The sequence below is a fragment of the Bombus vancouverensis genome, chromosome 10 (assembly GCF_051014615.1).
Source record: "Bombus vancouverensis nearcticus chromosome 10, iyBomVanc1_principal, whole genome shotgun sequence".
NCBI lineage: Eukaryota > Metazoa > Arthropoda > Insecta > Hymenoptera > Apidae > Bombus > Bombus vancouverensis.
In genome coordinates, this window is record NC_134920.1 from 12,047,668 (window position 1) to 12,068,783 (window position 21,116).

A 21,116-nucleotide genomic window follows, 5' to 3' on the forward strand; every position below is an offset into this window, starting at 1 on the left:
TTGATAATAATCTTACATAACAAGATTACAAAATTTAATTGATAACACATATAAATTAAGTAGACGTCATAACTTTTAAGAAGTAGAACATTTGAAAATATAACTTTGCATAAACATTTGTAGTTTAATCGTGACTACGAATTAAATGAAGTAAATGAAATTTCATGATAGTTTTTATCTATTATTTTCTTTTATTATTAATATATACATTATATCAATCCTAATTACGATATTACGATGATATTACGATAAACACGTGTACGTCCAAGTGACCTCTAAATTTACACACGAAAACTTAATTTATACTTTTACAATTTCAAGTACAAGAAACGTAACTAGTCATTATTCAAATGAACATGACATGTACATAATAATTTTGCTAACGTCGACATCCGTTAATGAATAAAACAGTCGCAAAAGTCACAATATTAAGCTCTATGCATATGTGAAATTAAACATAGTTTTCCATTTATATATTCATTAATTTGTTATATAACGTGATAAATAGACTTTGTGATTATATAAACTTGCTTCTCTTTTTTCTTCCGTAAGACATTGTATAATATTAAGCAAAACAGATTTTACGTTAGAAGTTGAGCAAGAAGATATAGCTTTAATATTGAACAAAGGAGACTCTGATATTTATCAACGTATTTTTTTAAAAATAACTCTATCGCTAATGTATCTCTTTAATCGGTATTTGTCATCCGTTCTTCATTCTATCAACAAATAAAAAACAGAATTAATTAAACTCTTTAATTCAAGGGAAGGAAAATAATCTAACCTTGAATTATGCCGCGACAGTATGATCTAGTAGTTAATTTTCTTTTTCCCGCTATACAACTTAGTTTCTACTCGTTCATCATAAATCCAATAAATCTTCGATTATTTCACAAAGCTCTAAAACACGTCATGACATAAAATGATATAAAATAACATAAGAGGTCATAAGACAACAGGTCATTACGAGATTATCGCTTCGTCTATCGTTTCATAAGTTTTATATTAGTTATTTTACTATACTTTATAGTTGATTATATATTTTTATATTATTATTATTTTTATTATTTGTATATTATTATTATATCATATTATATATTATATACTCTAATCCATTTAAAATGAATATCCAAGATCTGATACTATTAAAATACTGTTTGCATTACCCTCAACCACGATGTACGTGCATCATCAGTGTATATAGCTTTATATGTACTAGTATAATAAGGCCAAACAGCCATTGTTTGAGGATTCGCGAAGAAAAATGTCGTGGGGTCTCGTAGTGTTTTGACAGATTTACAATCACGCAGAATATTTCAATCCGTTTACAAGCTCTCGGCTCGAACTTTCCGCTTAGCTATTAAAGTTCTTACTTTTATCTAAAGATCTTACTACGGAAATTAAAGTGTTTGTTAATTGCATTATGTCAGCAATAGATGATTCAACAATAAATTTCTTAGGAAGGGGAGCATGCAGATTTTGCATATATACTGTGACAGCCGACTATACAAAGATCATTTTATCAACATAGATTGCAAACTGCGGACAGATTTTCTCCTTTCGCGGCAATGTGAATTGGATACCTGCTATTACATTATAGTGCTTGTGACAACTGAAGTATTCGTTTGAGAGTGGTACGTACTGTATACTTCACTGTAAAATATACGGCAGAATTAAACTATTTGTTCTAATTTTCTATTATTTACTGACAATTTTCGTTCTTTTTTTTTTTGTAAATTAAATTCAAATGTAACGCAACTCTGATTCATGATGTTATGTATACTGTAATTTCTTACCTTTTCCTTTCTTTCCTGAATAATTTACTCAGTTTAATCGAACAATATTTTCTTAATTACACTGAAATTTGATTGTTTAGTAATAGGCATATACGTGGAAAAGAAAGCAGATTGCACCAAATCCGAACGATCATACAGATCAATCGAGGATACAATCATTAGACTTACACTGAAATGATTCTTCTTGAAAAAATAATTTACATTTACCATGTAAATATGCCTCCATTTGAATAAATTATGTCTTTTCTAACGCTGTGTTTATTCAACATCCCAAGAAGTTATTAACTGATCGAATAAATAGATAATTGCGTTCAGGGAAATAGCAGGATTATACCAGTGTATTATGTCTCTTTGATAAAAACATCAGAAAAAACGTGACCATAATACATTAATAGTTGATAAAATAAATTTTGTCGTAACTCCAATAATTTTCAAAATTCCTAAATAAAAGAGCGGAAGATTTCAAAAGGATTTCCATCAATGATCTTATTAAACCAGAGACTAACAACATATTAGATTAATCATATACTAACAGACCTGCAGATATGTATACAATTTCCTATCTGTAAGAACGAAATTAAACGTAAACAAAGATTTCTTTCGCACATATTAAATAGAATATTACAGCGAGTGCTATACTTGAGATATTTATATATTCTGTGCATTTCATACACTTTCATGCTTTTCAACTTCCCATGAATGCATGAAAATCTGTAGTTCATAAACGATTAATAAATACGAGTATTATTTTTTGACACTAACAACATGTCTTTTATCTGTCGGATTCATAGAAGATGGCTTTGTTAACGCCATACTGGGGACTGGATGGCATCCTCATCCTATCGTCCCTAATGGTTTGCGCTTATCTGTTCGTGACTCGGAAATTCAACTACTGGTCGAAACGAGGCGTGAAAGAGCTTGCACCCACGCCCTTCGTAGGCAACTTCATGGACTGTATTCTGTCAAGAACATCAGCCTCAGAATTTGTCAGAGACCTATACAATTACGGCGAAGGTTTACCTTTCTTGGGATTCTACATCTTCGACAAACCTTACCTCTTAGTTCGCGATCCAGAACTCGTGAAGCACGTCCTAGTGAGGGACTTCAACTATTTCGCTGATAGATACGCGACTGCAGATGAGAAAAATGATCGTCTTGGATATGCAAATGTGTTCATGATGAAAAATCCAGAATGGAAATCTCTCAGAACAAAATTAACACCGATTTTTACCTCGGGCAAGTTGAAGAAAATGTTCGAGTTAATGTTGGTAGTCGCTGACGATCTTGGAAAGCATCTCGATTCGTTGCATTTGGAGGGTAAGCCGCATTTCATGAGAAACTGTTGTTAGTTCAATATATATTTTTAAAACAATAATTCTTGTTTAATAGAAATGTTTAACAAAATTAAAAGTCAATGCTCTATGGTGCGGTGGACTTCAAATTTTACAATTATTGTGTATTGATTAAAAACACAATAGCGCCAGACACACGATAAGAAATCTGATATCTGTTTCAGGCGAAGGAAAAATAATCGAGTTCAAGGATATTTGCGCGAATTTCACCACCGATATGATCGGTAGCACTGCGTTTGGCTTAAAAGTAGATTCGTTGGAGAACCCAAAAGCACCGTTTCGTGAATATGGCAGGAAGATCTTCGATTATGATTTGTATCGTAACATGGAATTCCTTACTATATTCTTTTTTCCTGGATTAGTCAAGTACCTTAAACCGAAGTTCTTTGGAAAAAAAGCGACTAACTTCCTCCGATCTCTTTTCTGGGATGTGATTGAACAACGAGTCAGTTCGGGTCAAAAGAGGAATGATCTCATCGATTTGCTGATCGAGATGAGGGAGAAATACAGGAACGACGAAAGTCTGAAGGATTACAGTATGTATTTGCTGCAATATTTTACTAATTTCTATTAATGAAATTATTTATTTATCATCAAAAATCAGAAATTTCGAACAACATGCTCTATGAATCACGATTTCATTCATATCCTTATTTCGTGAATCCCCAAGTGAAACAGACGAAAAATAACGCGACTACTTCTTCCAATTATAATTATATTCATGTTACAAATTGAGAATTACGCCCAGATATCTATATTTGCTAATTTCCTTTCAAGTTAATTTCCAATTGTACTAAATATATTAGATCGTTTTGCTGAATTTTTGCGTATGATTAATTTGCATGTTTCAGAATTCGAGGGTGACGATTTAGTATCACAAGCAGCCATATTTTTTACTGGTGGCTTCGAAACATCTTCTACTACCATGTCTTTCACACTGCACGAACTTGCAATGAACCCAGATGTACAGAAGACACTTAGGGCAGAGATTCGCGATGCTCTGGCGAAAACTGATGGCAAAATCACATACGATATGGTACGGCAACTACAAAGATATTAACTTAGAAACACGTGAGAGAAAAATGAATAGCATGTGAGGAATGTTATAACGTAATTGTAATCATAATGGTAAATATCATTTTTTCACAGGTTATGACGTTACCATATCTCGATATGGTTATTTCGGAAACTCTTCGTAAATATCCACCTCTAGCATTCTTGGATCGAGTCACTCTTGCCGATTACAAGATGCCTAATTCCGATCTGGTGGTAGAGAAAGGTACCCCGATATTCATTTCGATGATGGGTTCGCACTACGATCCGCGGTATTTTCCAAATCCGGAAAAATACGATCCACTCCGATTTACCGAGGAAGCCAAAAATGCCAGGCCAAATTTCGTCTACTTTCCCTTTGGTGAGGGGCCCCACATCTGCATTGGTTAGTAAAATTTTCCGCAATATTTTCCAATATCATTAACGTTAGAACTATCGATGGCATAAGTATGAAAATAGTGTTAAATGAATCGAAATGAAATACATATATATGTAGAAACTTATACATTTAGGACATAGGTACATAAATGTGATCAGCATTCGTTTTTTTTAAACAGTTCCCATATTATTAACGATAAGGTATTTATTCTTTTACGTAGTACGTAAAAACGTAAACGCAATGTGTAGAGATCTTATTTACAACTAGCACATTTTACGGTAGTCACGTGACTTTATGACTTTTATCAGTAGATAATTATATAGTTATAAATATCTTTCATTCCACTTGTGAACGATCTTTACACGTACACTTCGCACGTGCAATCTTTACACTTTCAAACATTAGAATGTTTGAATGACTTGTTGGTTCATTGCCTATTGAATGAAAGATGATATTCTAGGAAACAAGGCTGGATTTGACGTCTACATTATGCATATCTTTTAGTACACATATGTATCTCTTTTGTGTAATAGTTGTTTATCATGTAGAATATACTTATTGGCATATGATATTTTTGCACAGATAAGATAGAAGTTTTTGCGCCGAAGACATTTTCGCATATGCAGTTGTTGGAAATTAGCATATTGAATGTTAAATTTCGAATATCATATCTATGAATGCAATTTGTGAATATGTATTTGTGATATATTCATATATGTTGGAAAACATTGTAATTGGATATTTCCATAATTTTTGATACAAATTAAGATTCCTGACTTTTTAATGATTTTAATGATTTAATCTTACTAATGTCAGGTACTTTAATTATAATTGATTACAAAATTATCTGTTGACTTGTACCTTGTAAAATTTATTCGTAAAATATGACTGCTTTTATTACTACACTTTTTATCATTATGCAAGGGAATAATACCGATATATTGCAGTTTGTAATTATTCAGTTATGCAAAAGGTCGAGGTTTGTAATATTTGATAGTAGATGGATGATGAAATTACTTTAGACACGTATACTCGATGACATGCGAGAATATACTAGATAATTTCTTTGTGCGTAATTTGGGATAATAAACCAAATACTCATCAGAAAAAATAACTTTCTGTTTTGATACCACGATATGAAAAGACTCGTTCGTATCATACTTAATTAAAAATTCATTCTCTTACAAATAATGTAGAAAATTTGCACGTACATATAGAAAACATGTATTAAACAATTATAAAAGGTGCATTATTATATACGAACCTATGTATTAAGGAATCTGCACCTCTTTGCTTTCAAATCTCTTTTGACTCGAGAACGTGCATACGGTAAAATTAAACATCACCGGTTATATGCTGAGGTGAGTTGCAATTATAGAGGATGACTAGAAAATTTGAAAACGGGAGAATACAATGTAAGGGAAGTTTATCTCCTTTGCTTACAACTACTTGAGAAGGAACTGACTGAACGTGAATAAATATTTAATAACACATTATACTGCATTATCCACTAGACATAATAATTGGATACAGTTTACCACATTCTGCGATCAGATAAATTGATACAGTTTATGATTATTAGACAAATGGAATTCTACTGTGGCATACACTCCCAAATAGATGACTGTTACTATGTTTCTACTCGTGTTACAGGCATTATAAGAAAGATACGAGTACCAACTTGCATCTTTGAACATTCTGCTGGCTGTCACTTTTAATCTTACTCTTAATAATTTCTCTCTTTCACTCCTCGTTTCAGGTATGCGATTGGGACTCATGCAATCCAAACTTGGAGTCATACAAGTATTGAAGGACTACGAAGTTTCGCCTTGTGAAAAAACCAAAACTCCGGTGGTTCTAGATCCTAAAGCACTCACCACGACAGCTTCAGGAGGATTATATCTCAACATTACAAAGAGTACCACTGCTGCTGGTTAAACGAAGCTAAAGCTTCATGAATCGCGTTATGCATTCCAATCTTCTGCTTTGCTTGTGATAATTTATATATATTTTACTATTGGCGAAGCTCAACGAATGTCATAGCGATTTCATTCTCGGGAGAAATGAATATTTAGATGTCAAACATAATTTAAAATCGTAATCCTAAATACTTGAAAATTGTGATTTCAAATATGTGAAAATAACGAAACTGATTTAGTATTAAATAATATTAAATAATCCGAAATCCTGTTTCTGTAGATTTTTTGTATTGTGATGGGAAGGAAGCATATTGCATGCAGAGCAAATAGAGTTCTCTTTCACTTACGTTGTCACGTACATGTATTTGATTAATTCAGTTATTTTCACTTACAAACCAAAATAATCGGCCCATAGGCCGCCACATGACCAGTGCATAACCACTAATTAATTTACGAAAGACATCGGATAACGTTGTAATTAAAAATTTCCACAATTTCTATTACAATTACTGATCATAGTTGATTATACAATTATCAATTGACCTATAATTTTAAAATTTATTCGCAAAATATGACTGATTTGATTATTACACTTTATATCATGATGCAGCAGAATAATACTGAATCATTGCAGATTGCGCTTTATAATATTTTAGTGACAACGTTTCTTCAATTGTCCATAAAGTCGTTGATTATAATAGAGGGTATAGTGTATGTTTAGGATACGCACTTTAGATAGCTTTGCCCTAGGTTATGCTGCGAAATGATAAAAAATATCTGCGTGTAATTATAGCTTACTGACACTTTCACAATCCAAACTTTTGTCACAAAAGAAAGCTTTCTGCTTTAGCGCGACGGTGTGAAAAGACCGATATGTACCATCCGTAATTAAATACATATGGCAAAATTAAACATTATCGGTCACACGCTGAGATAAGTTAGAATTACAGAGGATGACTGGTAAATTTGAAAACGGAATACAATCTAACAGAAGTCCATCTACTTTGTTCACAACTAGTTGAGAAGAAATTGATCGAATGTGAAAAAATATTTAATCATACACTGCACGGCGTTATCTACTAGACATATTAATTAGGTACAGTTCAATATAATCTATTATCAGACAAATTGATGCAATTTATGATTATTAGTCAAATGGAGTTCTACTGTGGCATATATTACCGAATGGATGACTGTTACCAAGTTAATATTCTCGTTACTCGCATTATAAGAAATGTATATATCCAATAAAATAAACAGATTGAATCTTTGCAGGATAAACCAACATAGTGCAGTGAAAAATCCTACGCGATCCAGAAATGTGACGATTTTATGTACGGAGTCTATATGTCCCGTATCGCAAAAAAGGAACAATGCTCCTCGTGATCAACAGACAACTAGTATATATTATACTAATAACTGAATTGAAATAAAGGCAATTTAAGACATGAATCATATAAGTCATAATTTCCTGTACCGCCAAGGAGGGAAGTCCATTACGGGGCTTATTTGCCCTGCACCGTCTGGAAATAGGAGAGTGATGGAAAGAAATTTCCTAATATCTATACTGTTTTGCTTGTGAAAATTCGATTCGACTGAGAAAATTGAGCTTTCTATGCAATTTTTTCATTATACTATTTTATAGAAGTCACTGATCGAAATAGTCCTTTACGATAATAATGTATTAATCAAAATGTTGATAGTGTAGATAGTGTAGTTTTATGTAACAATGAATTGATTATAGTCGAGTTGTTAATTATACGTTAACTATACGTAAAACAAAGTGATAACTTCGAAAAAAATATTTTAGCAGCCAAGATGGAAATTTTTATCATCTTCTCATTGCCAAATTTAATCAATAACTAATCGCATATTGCCAGTCAGTATGACACAGCGGTAAATTTCTCAAGGGAGGGGAAATTGCAGAAGAAACATATAAGATGTGATATAAAGCTCCACGATATAAAGCTTATTCTCATACCAAGTGGTGCAAGTTTCGGAGACGTTTTCTCATTTTGCGCAAATCTGAATTTGATATCTGTTACATTATAGTACTTGTGACGATTGAAGTAATCGCTTCATAGTGGTACGTACCGTATATTTCACTGTAAAGCATACGATAGAATTAAGCTATTTGTTCTAATTCTCCATTATTTACAAATAATTTTCATCCCTCATTTTGTAACTTAAATATCGTAACCACTGTTATACTTGAGGCATTTATGTATTATGCGCATTCTACTCTAGGCATTTTTAAATATATATAGCGGTCGCGATCCCCAAGATACGAACAAGGGCCTGGCCGAGGTACAAGGCTTGCGATGAAAACGTGACGTCGAATTTTGAGACGTTCAGAGGGAAATTATTTACAAAATTAATTAGTCGCCGAAATGAATACCCCAATCGACATATCGTAAACCTTGCCACCGAGGTCTAAGCCTCCAAGTAGTCGCTGAGTGATCGTGATGCGTACGCCCCCTAAGCATTCACCTGTTTTCACTTTGCCAACTCCGGGTGATATCGGTTGTTAGAAAAGAGGACATTCGAGTTGAGTAAGAGGTATATCTACTTTCCACACAATTTAATAGGAATGCTGAGCCCCGAGAGAGATTGTATTTCCACTTGCCGTACTGCGAAGTATTGTGTTATTGCAAATGTTTCATTCAGAAAAACATTTATATGAGAAGAGTTGGACGTTCTGTAAACAACGATGAATCTTCCTGTTCCGCGATACATTGCTCATTTTACCAAATTATTATTTTCGCTATTAAACCGAACATCACACATTTTCCATATTCTACACCATCTTTCTACTACACTTTATATGCATTTACATTTTCCTCAAATGCATAAAACTCCGTAAACTAAAAGTTGTTGATAAATATTGTCTTTCGGGACTAACGAAAGCATTTTTCCTTATCAGACTGATCCAAAATGGCCTTGTTAACGCCATACTGGGGTCTGGATTGTATCCTGATTCTGTCATCACTGATAGTTGCCGCTTATTTGTATGTGACTCGGAAATTCAACTACTGGTCGAAACGGGGCGTGAAAGAGGGGCTTCCACCTACGCCCTTCGTAGGCAACTTCATGGATTGTCTTCTGTCAAGAAAATCAGCCTCAGAATTTGTCAGGGACCTATACAATTACGGCGAAGGTTTACCTTTCTTGGGATTTTACATCTTCGACAAACCGTTCCTCTTAGTTCGCGATCCAGAACTCGTGAAGCAAGTCCTAGTGAAGGACTTCAACTATTTCGCTGATAGACACGCGGCTGCAGATCAGAAAAATGATCGTCTTGGATATGCAAATATGTTCATAATGAAAAATCCAGGATGGAAATCTCTCAGAACAAAATTAACACCGTTTTTTACCTCGGGCAAGTTGAAGAAAATGTTCGAGTTAATGTTGGTAGTAGCTGACGATCTTGCAAAGCATCTCGATTCGTTGCATTTGGAGGGTAAGCCGCATTTCTAGTGCATTTACATAATAACAGATTGACCATGAGAAACTATTGTTAGTTCAATATATATTTTCAAAAAAATAATTCTTATTTAATAGAAATGTTTAACAAAATTAAAAGTCAATGCTCTATGGTGCGATGGACTTCAAATTTTACAATTATTGTGTATTGATTAAAAACACAATAGCGCCAGACACACGATAAGAAATCTAATATCTGTTTCAGGCGAAGGAAAAGTAGTCGAGTTCAAAGATATTTGCGCGAATTTCACTACCGATATGATCGGCAGCACTGCGTTTGGCTTAAGAGTAGGTTCGTTGGAGAATCCAAAAGCACCGTTCCGTGAATATGGCAGAAAGATCTTCGATTATGATTTCCATCGTAGCATGGAATTCCTTAGTATATTCTTCTGCCCTGGATTAGTCAAGTATTTGAAATCGAAGTTCTTTGGAAAAGCAGCGACTAATTTCCTCCGATCTCTTTTCTGGGATGTGATTGAACAACGAATCAGTACGGGTGAAAAGAGGAATGATCTCATCGATTCGCTGATCGACCTGAAGGAGATACACAGGAACGACGAAAGTCTGAAGGATTACAGTATGTATTTGCTGCAATATTTTACTAATTTTTCTTAGTGAAGTAAGTTATTAATGACTCGTCAGAGATCGGAAATTTCGAATAACATGCTCTTTGAATTACGATTTCATCCACATCCTTATTTCGTGCACTGCCAGCAAAACAGACGAAGAATAACGTGACGACTCCTTCAGACACAATTGTTTTCACGTTACAAATTGATAATTGAGCCAAAATATCTATATTTGCTAATTTGCTTTCAAGCTAGTATCTAAATATATTGAATATATTAGATCATTTTCCTGAACTTCTGCTATGAACATTAATTTGCATGTTTCAGAATTCGACGGTGACGATTTAGTGGCACAAGCGGCGGTGTTTTTTATTGCTGGCTTCGAAACATCTGCCACCGTCATTTCTTTCACACTACACGAACTTGCATTGAACCCAGATGTACAAGAGACACTTAGGACAGAGATTGACGATGCTTTGGCGAAAACTGATGGCAAAATCACGTACGATATGGTACTGCAACTACAAAGATATTAACTTAGAAACACGCGAGAGAAAAATGAATAGCATACGAGGAATGTTATAACGTAATTGTAAACATAATGGTAAAAATAATTTTTTCACAGGTTATGACGTTACCATATCTCGATATGGTTATTTCGGAAACTCTTCGTAAATATCCACCTTTAGCATTCTTGGATCGAGTCACTCTTGCCGATTACAAAATGCCTAATTCCGATCTGGTGTTAGAGAAAGGTACCCCAATATTCATTTCGTTGATGGGTTTGCACAAGGATCCGCGGTATTTTCCAAATCCGGAGAAATACGATCCACTCCGATTTACCGAGGAAGCCAAACGTGCCAGGCCAAGTTTCGTCTACTTGCCCTTTGGTGAGGGTCCCCGCGTCTGCATTGGTTAGTAAAATGTTCCGAAATATTTTCCAACATCTCTAACCTGAGAGCTATTAATGGGAAAATTATGAAAGTACTGTTAAAAGAATCTAAATGAAATACATATATGTGCAGAAATTTATATTTCTAGTTATACTAGCAGTTACAAAACACGATTGGATTTGACTTTTAGATCATGCCTTCTGATATTATTATTGTATACGAACATTTTTATTAAGGGATCGACACCTTTTTGTTTTGAAATCTCTTTTGTCTTGGGAATGTGCATACGGTAAAATTAAACATTACCGGTTATATTCTGAGATAAGTTACAATTATAGAGAATGACTAGAGAATTTGAAAACGGTAAAATACTCTCTCTTTTTTTTTTTGTGGAGGAAAACTTTGTCGGAGTCCCGCGCCCTCCGGGAAGTTGGCGCCGCGTAGTGCTACATTCGTACCGGCTAAAATCTCCACGGTGACGATACCTCGCGCATGGTGGAAGGGGCCCTGGAACCGCTCATAAGCATGACGGAACGATACAATCTAACAGAAATTTATTTCCTATTTTTCACCACTAGTTGAAAAGAAACTGGTTGAATATGAATAAATGTTTAACAACGCGTTGCATGGTATTATCTATTAGACATATTATTTTGGAAGAGTGTACTACACTCTATTATCGGACAAATAGATACAGTTTATGATTATTAAATAAATAGAGTTCTACTGTAGTATACACTCCCGAATAGATGACTGTTACTAAGTTTCTACTCATGTTACTAACATTATACGAAAGGCACAAGTATAAACTTGCATCTTTAATCTTTCTGTTGGCTGTCACTTTTAATTCTTTTACTCACGATAATTTCTCTCTGTCACTCTTCGATTCAGGTCTGCGGTTGGGACTCATGCAATCCAAACTTGGACTCGTACAAGTATTGAAGGACTACGAAGTTTCGCCTTGTGAAAAAACCAAAACTCCAGTGGTTCTAGATCCCAAAGGACTCACCACGATATCGTTGGGAGGATTATATCTCAACATTCGAAAGATTACCACTGCTGCTGGTTAAACGAAGCTAAAGTTTTACGAATCGCGTTGTGCATTTCAATTTTCTGCTTTGCGTGTGATAATTTTGATACAATTTACTACTGATTCGGCGAAATGCAACAAAGGACATCTATTTTTTTCTTGGCAGAAATGAATCCTTAGGTGTTAAATATATTTTAGAATCGTAATTCTAAATGCTTGAAACTTGTAAATACAAATATCTGAAACTAACGAAACTTATAGATCCTGAACAATATTAAATAATACGAAATCTTGTTTCTGTAGATTTTCTGTATCGTAATATATTGCGTGCAGAGGAAATAGAGTTCTCTATCACTTACGTTGTCACGTACATGTATTTGATTAATTCAGTTATTTTCACTTACAAACCAAAATAATCCACGTGTCCAGTGCATCACGGCCAATTAATTTACAATAAGATCTCTCAAACCCAAACCCAATATATCAATGCTATTCATTTTAGATTCAATTGTATCAGAATTTTCTTGCAGCCTCGCATATGCAATTGTGCAACGACGCTTTAAGTTTATCCAACTCTTGTTTTAAGCAAAAAATAAAAAAATCAGCAAGCAATTCTGGCGCATACGTACAACTGTAAGTAGATTTCACCTAAGTGATGACATTTTATTGTAAACGTCCTGATAACTAACCGAGACCGCCAATTATATATACAGAAAAAAGTTGTTCGAAATGTTGACATCAATAACATATTTAAAAATCGCCGAAGGCGGAGATGAGACCCTTTTTTTGCTATTTCGCTCTGGTTGTTCTATTAGAAAATTTTATGTAATAAAAAATAATTTTGTAACGATTCCTTCAGGATGAAAGACCTGATTGACTAAGGAGAGAAACAAGTTTCGCCCATGTGACTTTTGTATTATACAATTTTATGTAGATTATTAACAGTTACGTTCAAAATATTCATACGTTAGAAAAAAACTTAATAGTACGTATATATTTTCTAGCCTATTACAAAACTTTAGTTTCCTATGCAATTTTTACATCGTACCATTTTATGTAGGACTTTACAAAAATTGTATAATATTCAGAATTTTGGTGCCGTGGAAGGGAATTGTGTAACGTGTCTTGTAATGTGTGAAAACTAATCAGTGAATTGGTTATATCTGAGTTGTTAATAGAACACATTAAACACGACTGATATCATTGAAAATATATGAAAGATGTATACGTGGAAAGTTTAATCTCTATTTGCAACATCATATAAAAGTCACGTGGCGACATCACTTTTATGACAAAATAATCCTAGGCGTCATAGATATCGTTGATTCTGCTTATAACCAATCTTCACACAGTTCTAAATATCACAATGTTTGCGTAACCTGTTTGTTCATAGTCTAATAAATGTAAAATTATACCTAATGTAATTGAGAATATTGTCAACATTAGCAGTTACTTAATATGATTGGGTTTGATATTTATATATCCTTACGTATGTATCTCTTATCTTCTCAATAATTTATCACGTGATAATGCCATTTCACTGATAACTTACGAGTTGTAGGATAAAGATATTTTAGCATATATATATGGATTTTGCAATTTTATAATTTATATGTTAAATTTTTTATTTTATGTGTTAATATATTTTACGAATGTTTATTTGTGAAATTTTATATATCTTAGAGAACTTTGCAATTGAAAGTTTCCGTAATTCTTGTTACACCACAAAATTAATGATTATTGGTGATTCCAGAAGTATAAGTTGACTTGCAACTTGTAAAATTTGTTCAAGAAACACGACTAACTTTATTACTACATTTCCTATCCATTATGCAGGAGAATAATTCTGTATCATTGCAACTAGCAATTTTCAAAATTCACTAACAACACTTTTTCAATCATCCAAAATATCATTGGGTATAATAGACGATATAGTATATATCCATTAGGATAACCACGTCAAACGTTAGATATATTCTACGTTAAGTTGGTGAATGGTAAACACTATCTTTATACGCAACTTTGTACATTATTGACCCATTTATTATAACCCATGACATTATCATAACCGAATTCTTATCATGAAAGATAGTTTCGTATACTGTGAAAAGATTTGTACGTATCATCCGTAATTAAATAGATAAAGCAAAATTAGACATACCCGGTTACACGCTGAGATATGCTACAAATATCACGGATGTTTAGACAATTTGAAAACGGAATACAATTTAGCAGAATTTTATATTCTCTGTTCACCGCAGGTTAAGAAGAAACAGATTGAATGTGAATACGTATTCAACAACGCATTGCATTGCATTAACTTCTAGACAAAATAACCGGGTACTGTTTATTACATTCTGCTAGCAGACATATTGACACAGTTTATGATTGCTAAACAAATGGAATTCGTCTGTGGCATACCTTACTCAAATTATAAGAAATGCATATATCCACAAAAATAAACAGTAATTGAGTGTTTGCAGGGTAAACCAATATAATACAGTAAAAAATCCTACAGAATCCATTTACAGAAATGTAAAGACTTTAATGTACAGTGCCTATACGTCCCGTATCGCAAAAAGATGGAACAATGCTCCTCGTGATCCATAGACGACCACTATATACTATATTAATAACTGAATTGAGATGAATTTGAGTCAGATATCGTATAAGTCATTATTTTCTGTACCGCCAAGGAGGAAAGTCTAATACGGGGCTTACTCGTTCCACACCTTTTGGAAATAGGAGAGTGATGGAAGGAAACTTCCTAATATCTATACTGTTTTCCTTGTGAAAATTCGTTTCGACTGAGAAAATTGAGCTTTCTATGTTATTTTTTCATTGTATTATTTTATAGAAGCGACGCATCGAAATATTCCTTTACAATAATTGTGCAATATTCAAAACGTTGTTACGGTAAATAAAAATTTTTTGTTTAGCAGTTTGTTTGTTGTTGTTAACTATACGTAAAACAAAGCGATAATTTTGAAAAAAATATCTTAACTGATAAGATGGCAATTTTTATCTTCTCGATGCTTAAGTCTGGTATGAAATTCAATCGAGCTCTAATTGTACTTTGTCCATCAGCGATAATACGGTAAATTTCTCAAGAGAGGGAAAATTACAAATGAGACGTATATACAATCACTGCCGACGATACAAAGCTCATTCGAATAATGTGCGTTGAGAGATTCAGAAATGTTCTCTCATTTAGCGCAATTCTGAATTTGGCATCTGTTACATTATAGTGCTTGTGAGTGTTTCGTCCAAGATCTGCTAGTGTGGACTCTTCAGTAAGGCTCTCACCTAACAGACCTATACCTTAAACACAATGACAGAAGAGAGAAAGTGAGCATTATAGTGCTTGTGACGCCTGAAGTATTCGTTTCATAGTGGTACGTACCGCATATTTCACTGTAAAACATACGGCAGAATTAAGCTATTTGTTCTAATTCTTCATTATTTACAAATAATTTTCATCCCTCATTTTGTAACTTAAATATCGTAACCACTGTTATACTTGAGGCATTTATGTATTATGCGCACTCTACTCTAGGCATTTTTAATTATATATAGCGGTCGCGATCCCCAAGATACGAACAAGGGCCTGGCCGAGGTACAAGGCTTGCGATGAAAACGTGACGTCGAATTTTGAGACGTACAGAGGGAAATTATTTACAAAATTAATTAGTCGCCGAAATGAATACTCCAATCGACATATCGTAAACCTTGCCACCGAGGTCTAAGCCTCCAAGTAGTCGCTGAGTGATCGTGATGCGTACGCCCCCTAAGCATTCACCTGTTTTCACTTTGCCAACTCCGGGTGATATCGGTTGTTAAAAAAGAGGACATCCGAGTTGAGTAAGAGGGATATCTACTTTCCACACAATTTAATAGGAATGCTGAGCCCCGAGAGAGATTGTATTTCCACTTGCCGTACTGCGAAGTATTGTGTTATTGCAAATGTTTCATTCAGAAAAACATTTATATGAGAAGAGTTGGACGTTCTGTAAACAACGATGAATCTTCCTGTTCCGCGATACATTGCTCATTTTACCAAATTATTATTTTCGCTATTAAACCGAACATCACACATTTTCCATATTCTACACCATCTTTCTACTACACTTTATATGCATTTACATTTTCCTCAAATGCATAAAACTCCGTAAATTAAAAGTTGTTGATAAATATTGTCTTTCAGGAACAACGAAAGCATTTTTCCTTATCAGACTGATCCAAAATGGCCTTGTTAACGCCATACTGGGGACTGGATGGTATCCTGATCCTGTCGTCACTGATAGTTGCCGCTTATTTGTATGTGACTCGGAAATTCAACTACTGGTCGAAACGGGGCGTGAAAGAGCTTCCACCTACGCCCTTCGTAGGCAACTTCTTGGATTGTCTTCTGTCAAGAAAATCAGCCTCAGAATTTGTCAGGGACCTATACAATTACGGCGAAGGTTTACCTTTCTTGGGATTCTACATCTTCGACAAACCTTACCTCTTAGTTCGCGATCCAGAACTCGTGAAGCACGTCCTAGTGAAGGACTTCGATTATTTCGCTGATAGAAACGCGGCTGCAGATGAGAAAAATGATCGTCTTGGATATGCAAATGTGTTCATGATGAAAAATCCAGGATGGAAATCTCTCAGAACAAAATTAACACCGTTTTTTACCTCGGGCAAGTTGAAGAAAATGTTCGAGTTAATGTTGGTAATCGCTGACGATCTTGCAAAGCATCTCGATTCGTTGCATTTGGAGGGTAAGCCGCATTTCTAGTGCATTTACATAATAACAGATTGACCACGAGAAACTGTTGTTAGTTCAATATATATTTTCAAAACAATAATTCTTATTTAATAGAAATGTTTAACAAAATTAAAAGTTAATTCTCTTGATGAGAGAGACTTTCTAAATTTTGCAACTAATTTTTCTTGATTAAAAATGCAACAATGCTAGACACATCATAGGAAATCAAATATCTGTTTCAGGCGAAGGAAAAGTAATCGAGTGCAAAGATATTAGCGCGAATTTCACTACCGATATGATCGGCAGCACTGCGTTTGGCTTAAGAGTAGGTTCGTTGGAGAATCCAAAAGCACCGTTCCGTGAATATGGCAGAAAGATCTTCGATTATGATTTCCATCGTAGCATGGAATTCCTTAGTATATTCTTTTTTCCTGGAGTAGTCAAGTACCTTAAACCGAAGTTCTTTGGAAAAACAGCGACTAACTTCTTCCGATCTGTTTTCTGGGATGTAATTGAACAACGAGTCGATTCGAAACAAAAGAGGAATGATCTCATCGATTTGCTGATCGAGATGAGGGAGAAATACAAGGACGATGAAAGTCTTAAGGATTACAGTATGTATTTTCTGGAACATTTTACTAATTTTTATTAATGAAATTATTTATTTATCATCAAAAATCAGAAATTTCGAACAACATGCTCTATGAATTACGATTTCATTCATATCCTTATTTCGTGAACCCCCAAGTGAAACAGACGAAAAATAACGCGACTACTTCTTCCAATTATAATTATATTCATGTTACAAATTGAGAATTACGTCCAGATATCTATATTTGCTAATTTCCTTTCAAGTTAATTTCCAATTATACTAAATATATTAGATCGTTTTGCTAAATTTTTGCGTATGATTAATTTGCATTTTTCAGAATTCGAGGGTGACGATTTAGTATCACAAGCAGCCATATTTTTTACTGGTGGTTTCGAAACATCTTCTAGTACCATGTCTTTCACGCTGCACGAACTTGCATTGAACCCAGATGTACAAGAGACACTTAGGGCAGAGATTCGCGATGCTCTGGCGAAAACTGATGGCAAAATCACATACGATATGGTACGGTAACTACAAAGATATTAATTTAGAAAATGAATAGCATGTGAGGAATGTTATAACGTAATTGTAATCATAATGGTAAATATCATTTTTTCACAGGTTATGACGTTACCATATCTCGATATGGTTATTTCGGAAACTCTTCGTAAATATCCACCTCTAGCATTCTTGGATCGAGTCACTCTTGCCGATTACAAAATGCCTAATTCCGATCTGGTGCTAGAGAAAGGTACCCCAATATTCCTTTCGATGATGGGTTCGCACTACGATCCGCGGTATTTCCCAAATCCGGAAAAATACGATCCACTCAGATTCTCCGAGGAAGCCAAACGTTCCAGGCCAAATTTCGTCTACTTTCCCTTTGGCGAGGGGCCCCACATCTGCATTGGTTAGTAAAATTTTTCAAAATTGCGTGCACTTTATCACGTCTTGTTATAACGGATCTCATTGCAGATCGTTGTCTCGATGGAAAAATTAAAAAAGAAAATAAAAAAAAATTTTTATTCTATATTTTCGACTTCTTTTTTCGCGCAGAGTCACCCCCTTTCCGCTTGTACCACCAGTTACCAACCACCCTGTATAAAATGTTATAAGTAGAAATTTTAATCTCAACTTTCACCAATCTCGAGGTTGTCACTTGGCGACAACATTTACTTTTATCAACAGATAATCATATCGTCATAGATATCGTTCGTTCCACTTGTCAACTATCTTTACGCGGATCTAAATCTCATTGTGTTCAAGACTTACTTGTCTATAATCTAATAAATATAAAATTATAACTAACATAATTTAAAAAATAAAAAATTACAATAGCAGTTAGACTACTGGAAAAACTAGTTCGTATTATACGTAATTAAAAATTCTTCCACTCATGAATGTGGTGGGTAATTTACGCGTTCCAGTACCAATTCGTATCTTTCAACTTTCTGTTGGCCGTCACTTTTAATTTTACTCACGATAATTTCTCTCTGTCACTCTTCGATTCAGGTCTGCGGTTGGGACTCATGCAATCCAAACTTGGAGTCGTACAAGTATTGAAGGACTACGAAGTTTCGCCTTGTGAAAAAACCAAAACTCCAGTGGTTCTAGATCCCAAAGGACTCACCACGACATCGTTGGGAGGATTATATCTCAACATTCGAAAGATTACCACTGCTGCTGGTTAAACGAAGCTAAAGTTTTACGAATCGCGTTGTGCATTTCAATTTTCTGCTTTGCGTGTGATAATTTTGATATAATTTACTACTGATTCGGCGAAATGCAACAAAGGACATCTATTTCTTTCTTGGCAGAAATGAATCCTTAGGTGTTAAATATATTTTGGAATCGTAATTCTAAATGCTTGAAACTTGTAAACACAAATATCTGAAACTAACGAAACTTATAAATCTTAAATAACATTAAATAATACGAAATCTTGTTTCTGTAGATTTTCTGTATCGTAATGGGAAGGAAATATATTGCGTACAGGGGAAATAGAGTTCTCTTTCACTTACATTGTCACGTTCAGATATTTATTTAATGGAGTCATTCACACTTACGTGTATGTGTAAAAATATGTACTACAAGTGTAAACTAGTCAATATTGTGCTTTCTTTAAAAAATAACTGTTTTTTAACCATACGGTACATATGTTTCACGTAGATCAATTTGTAATCAGATTAATAAACATATACAAATATATATGTCACATGGGTACATCACTTTGGCAGAAGGCAATCATATAGACATGGGTAACATTCATTCCACCTGTAAATGATTTATACATGGTCCTGGATATCAGAATGTTGACATGATTTTCCTGTTTATTCCTTGTTAAATGAAAAATCACATTCCACCATAAAAAAAGGACTCCTTCAACTTTAGATTATACATATATTCCAATATACATGTGTATCGCATTTGCTCAATAATAATTTAGCATGTAACAATACTAGCATATGGATAAGGAACAGGCTTTGAGCCAAGGATATTTTTAAATAGACGGGTTAAAAATTTAACAAATTGCAGATTACGTTATTATTTATCAATACATTCTACAAATATTTATTGCACGATGAACGGGGCAATAAGTCGCAGAAATTTTTCTGTGAAATCCGACTCTAAATCTCCTGGATAACTTTGTAATTGAAAACCTCCATAATATTTGTTACCAGTTGAGATTATTCACTTGTCAATAATTTGTACATTTTTATTAATTTTAATAATTTCACTTGACACTTCACAACAAGAATGACGGTTCAATATGAAATTATCACGTATGTTACTTCTAAAATATTACTGCCTACATTACTGCACTTTTTGCTATTAAGCAGGTAAATAACGCTGATACATTGTAACCTCCAACTTCATTGATAACACTTTTTCAATTATGCGAAAGATTATTCGTTATAATAGATGATATGATGTATGTTCTAAAATATGTACTTAAGCAAATATACTAGGTCATGTTGGAAAAATGGTAAAAAATACCTTTGTGCGAAATTAGAGAATATTGTCATTTATATGACCCAATTCCGTATAATTTGTACCGCTTATTTGTCCGGATCTGGGAAGAGGAAAGTGATTGAAAGCAACTTTTCAATATCTATACCTCCTTACGTGTGAAAATACAATTCGATTGAGAAAATTGAGCTTCCAATGCAGAAATTTTATAACACGTCTCTTAATGTGTGAAAATTAAGCAGTAGATTACCGCCGAGATGATTATTATACATTAAAAACAATTGATAACGTCGAACAAAATATCTTACCTGATAAAATGCCAATTCT

General features: G+C 34.0%; 3 protein-coding genes across 3 annotated transcripts; all 3 read left to right on the forward strand.

The window, feature by feature from the left end:
- The first annotated feature begins 1,474 nt into the window (after window positions 1-1,474).
- Window positions 1,475-6,765, forward strand: LOC117163753 (cytochrome P450 6k1-like). Its single transcript, XM_033346396.2, has 6 exons — window positions 1,475-1,634; window positions 2,588-3,113; window positions 3,313-3,684; window positions 4,000-4,184; window positions 4,298-4,586; window positions 6,340-6,765. Exons 2-6 carry the CDS (start codon window positions 2,591-2,593, stop codon window positions 6,516-6,518), a joined length of 1,548 nt encoding a protein of 515 aa, XP_033202287.1. The 5' UTR covers window positions 1,475-1,634; window positions 2,588-2,590; the 3' UTR covers window positions 6,519-6,765.
- A 1,295-nt stretch (window positions 6,766-8,060) lies between these two features.
- Window positions 8,061-15,413, forward strand: LOC117163758 (cytochrome P450 6k1-like). Its single transcript, XM_033346405.2, has 6 exons — window positions 8,061-8,585; window positions 9,423-9,959; window positions 10,188-10,559; window positions 10,879-11,063; window positions 11,177-11,465; window positions 12,336-15,413. The coding sequence occupies exons 2-6, from the start codon at window positions 9,434-9,436 to the stop codon at window positions 12,512-12,514; spliced, it is 1,551 nt and encodes a 516-aa protein (XP_033202296.1). The 5' UTR covers window positions 8,061-8,585; window positions 9,423-9,433; the 3' UTR covers window positions 12,515-15,413.
- A 164-nt stretch (window positions 15,414-15,577) lies between these two features.
- Window positions 15,578-20,027, forward strand: LOC117163754 (cytochrome P450 6k1-like). The gene is made up of 6 exons (XM_033346398.2): window positions 15,578-15,869; window positions 16,679-17,240; window positions 17,470-17,841; window positions 18,157-18,341; window positions 18,441-18,729; window positions 19,332-20,027. The coding sequence occupies exons 2-6, from the start codon at window positions 16,718-16,720 to the stop codon at window positions 19,508-19,510; spliced, it is 1,548 nt and encodes a 515-aa protein (XP_033202289.1). The 5' UTR covers window positions 15,578-15,869; window positions 16,679-16,717; the 3' UTR covers window positions 19,511-20,027.
- Window positions 20,028-21,116: the final 1,089 nt, after the last annotated feature.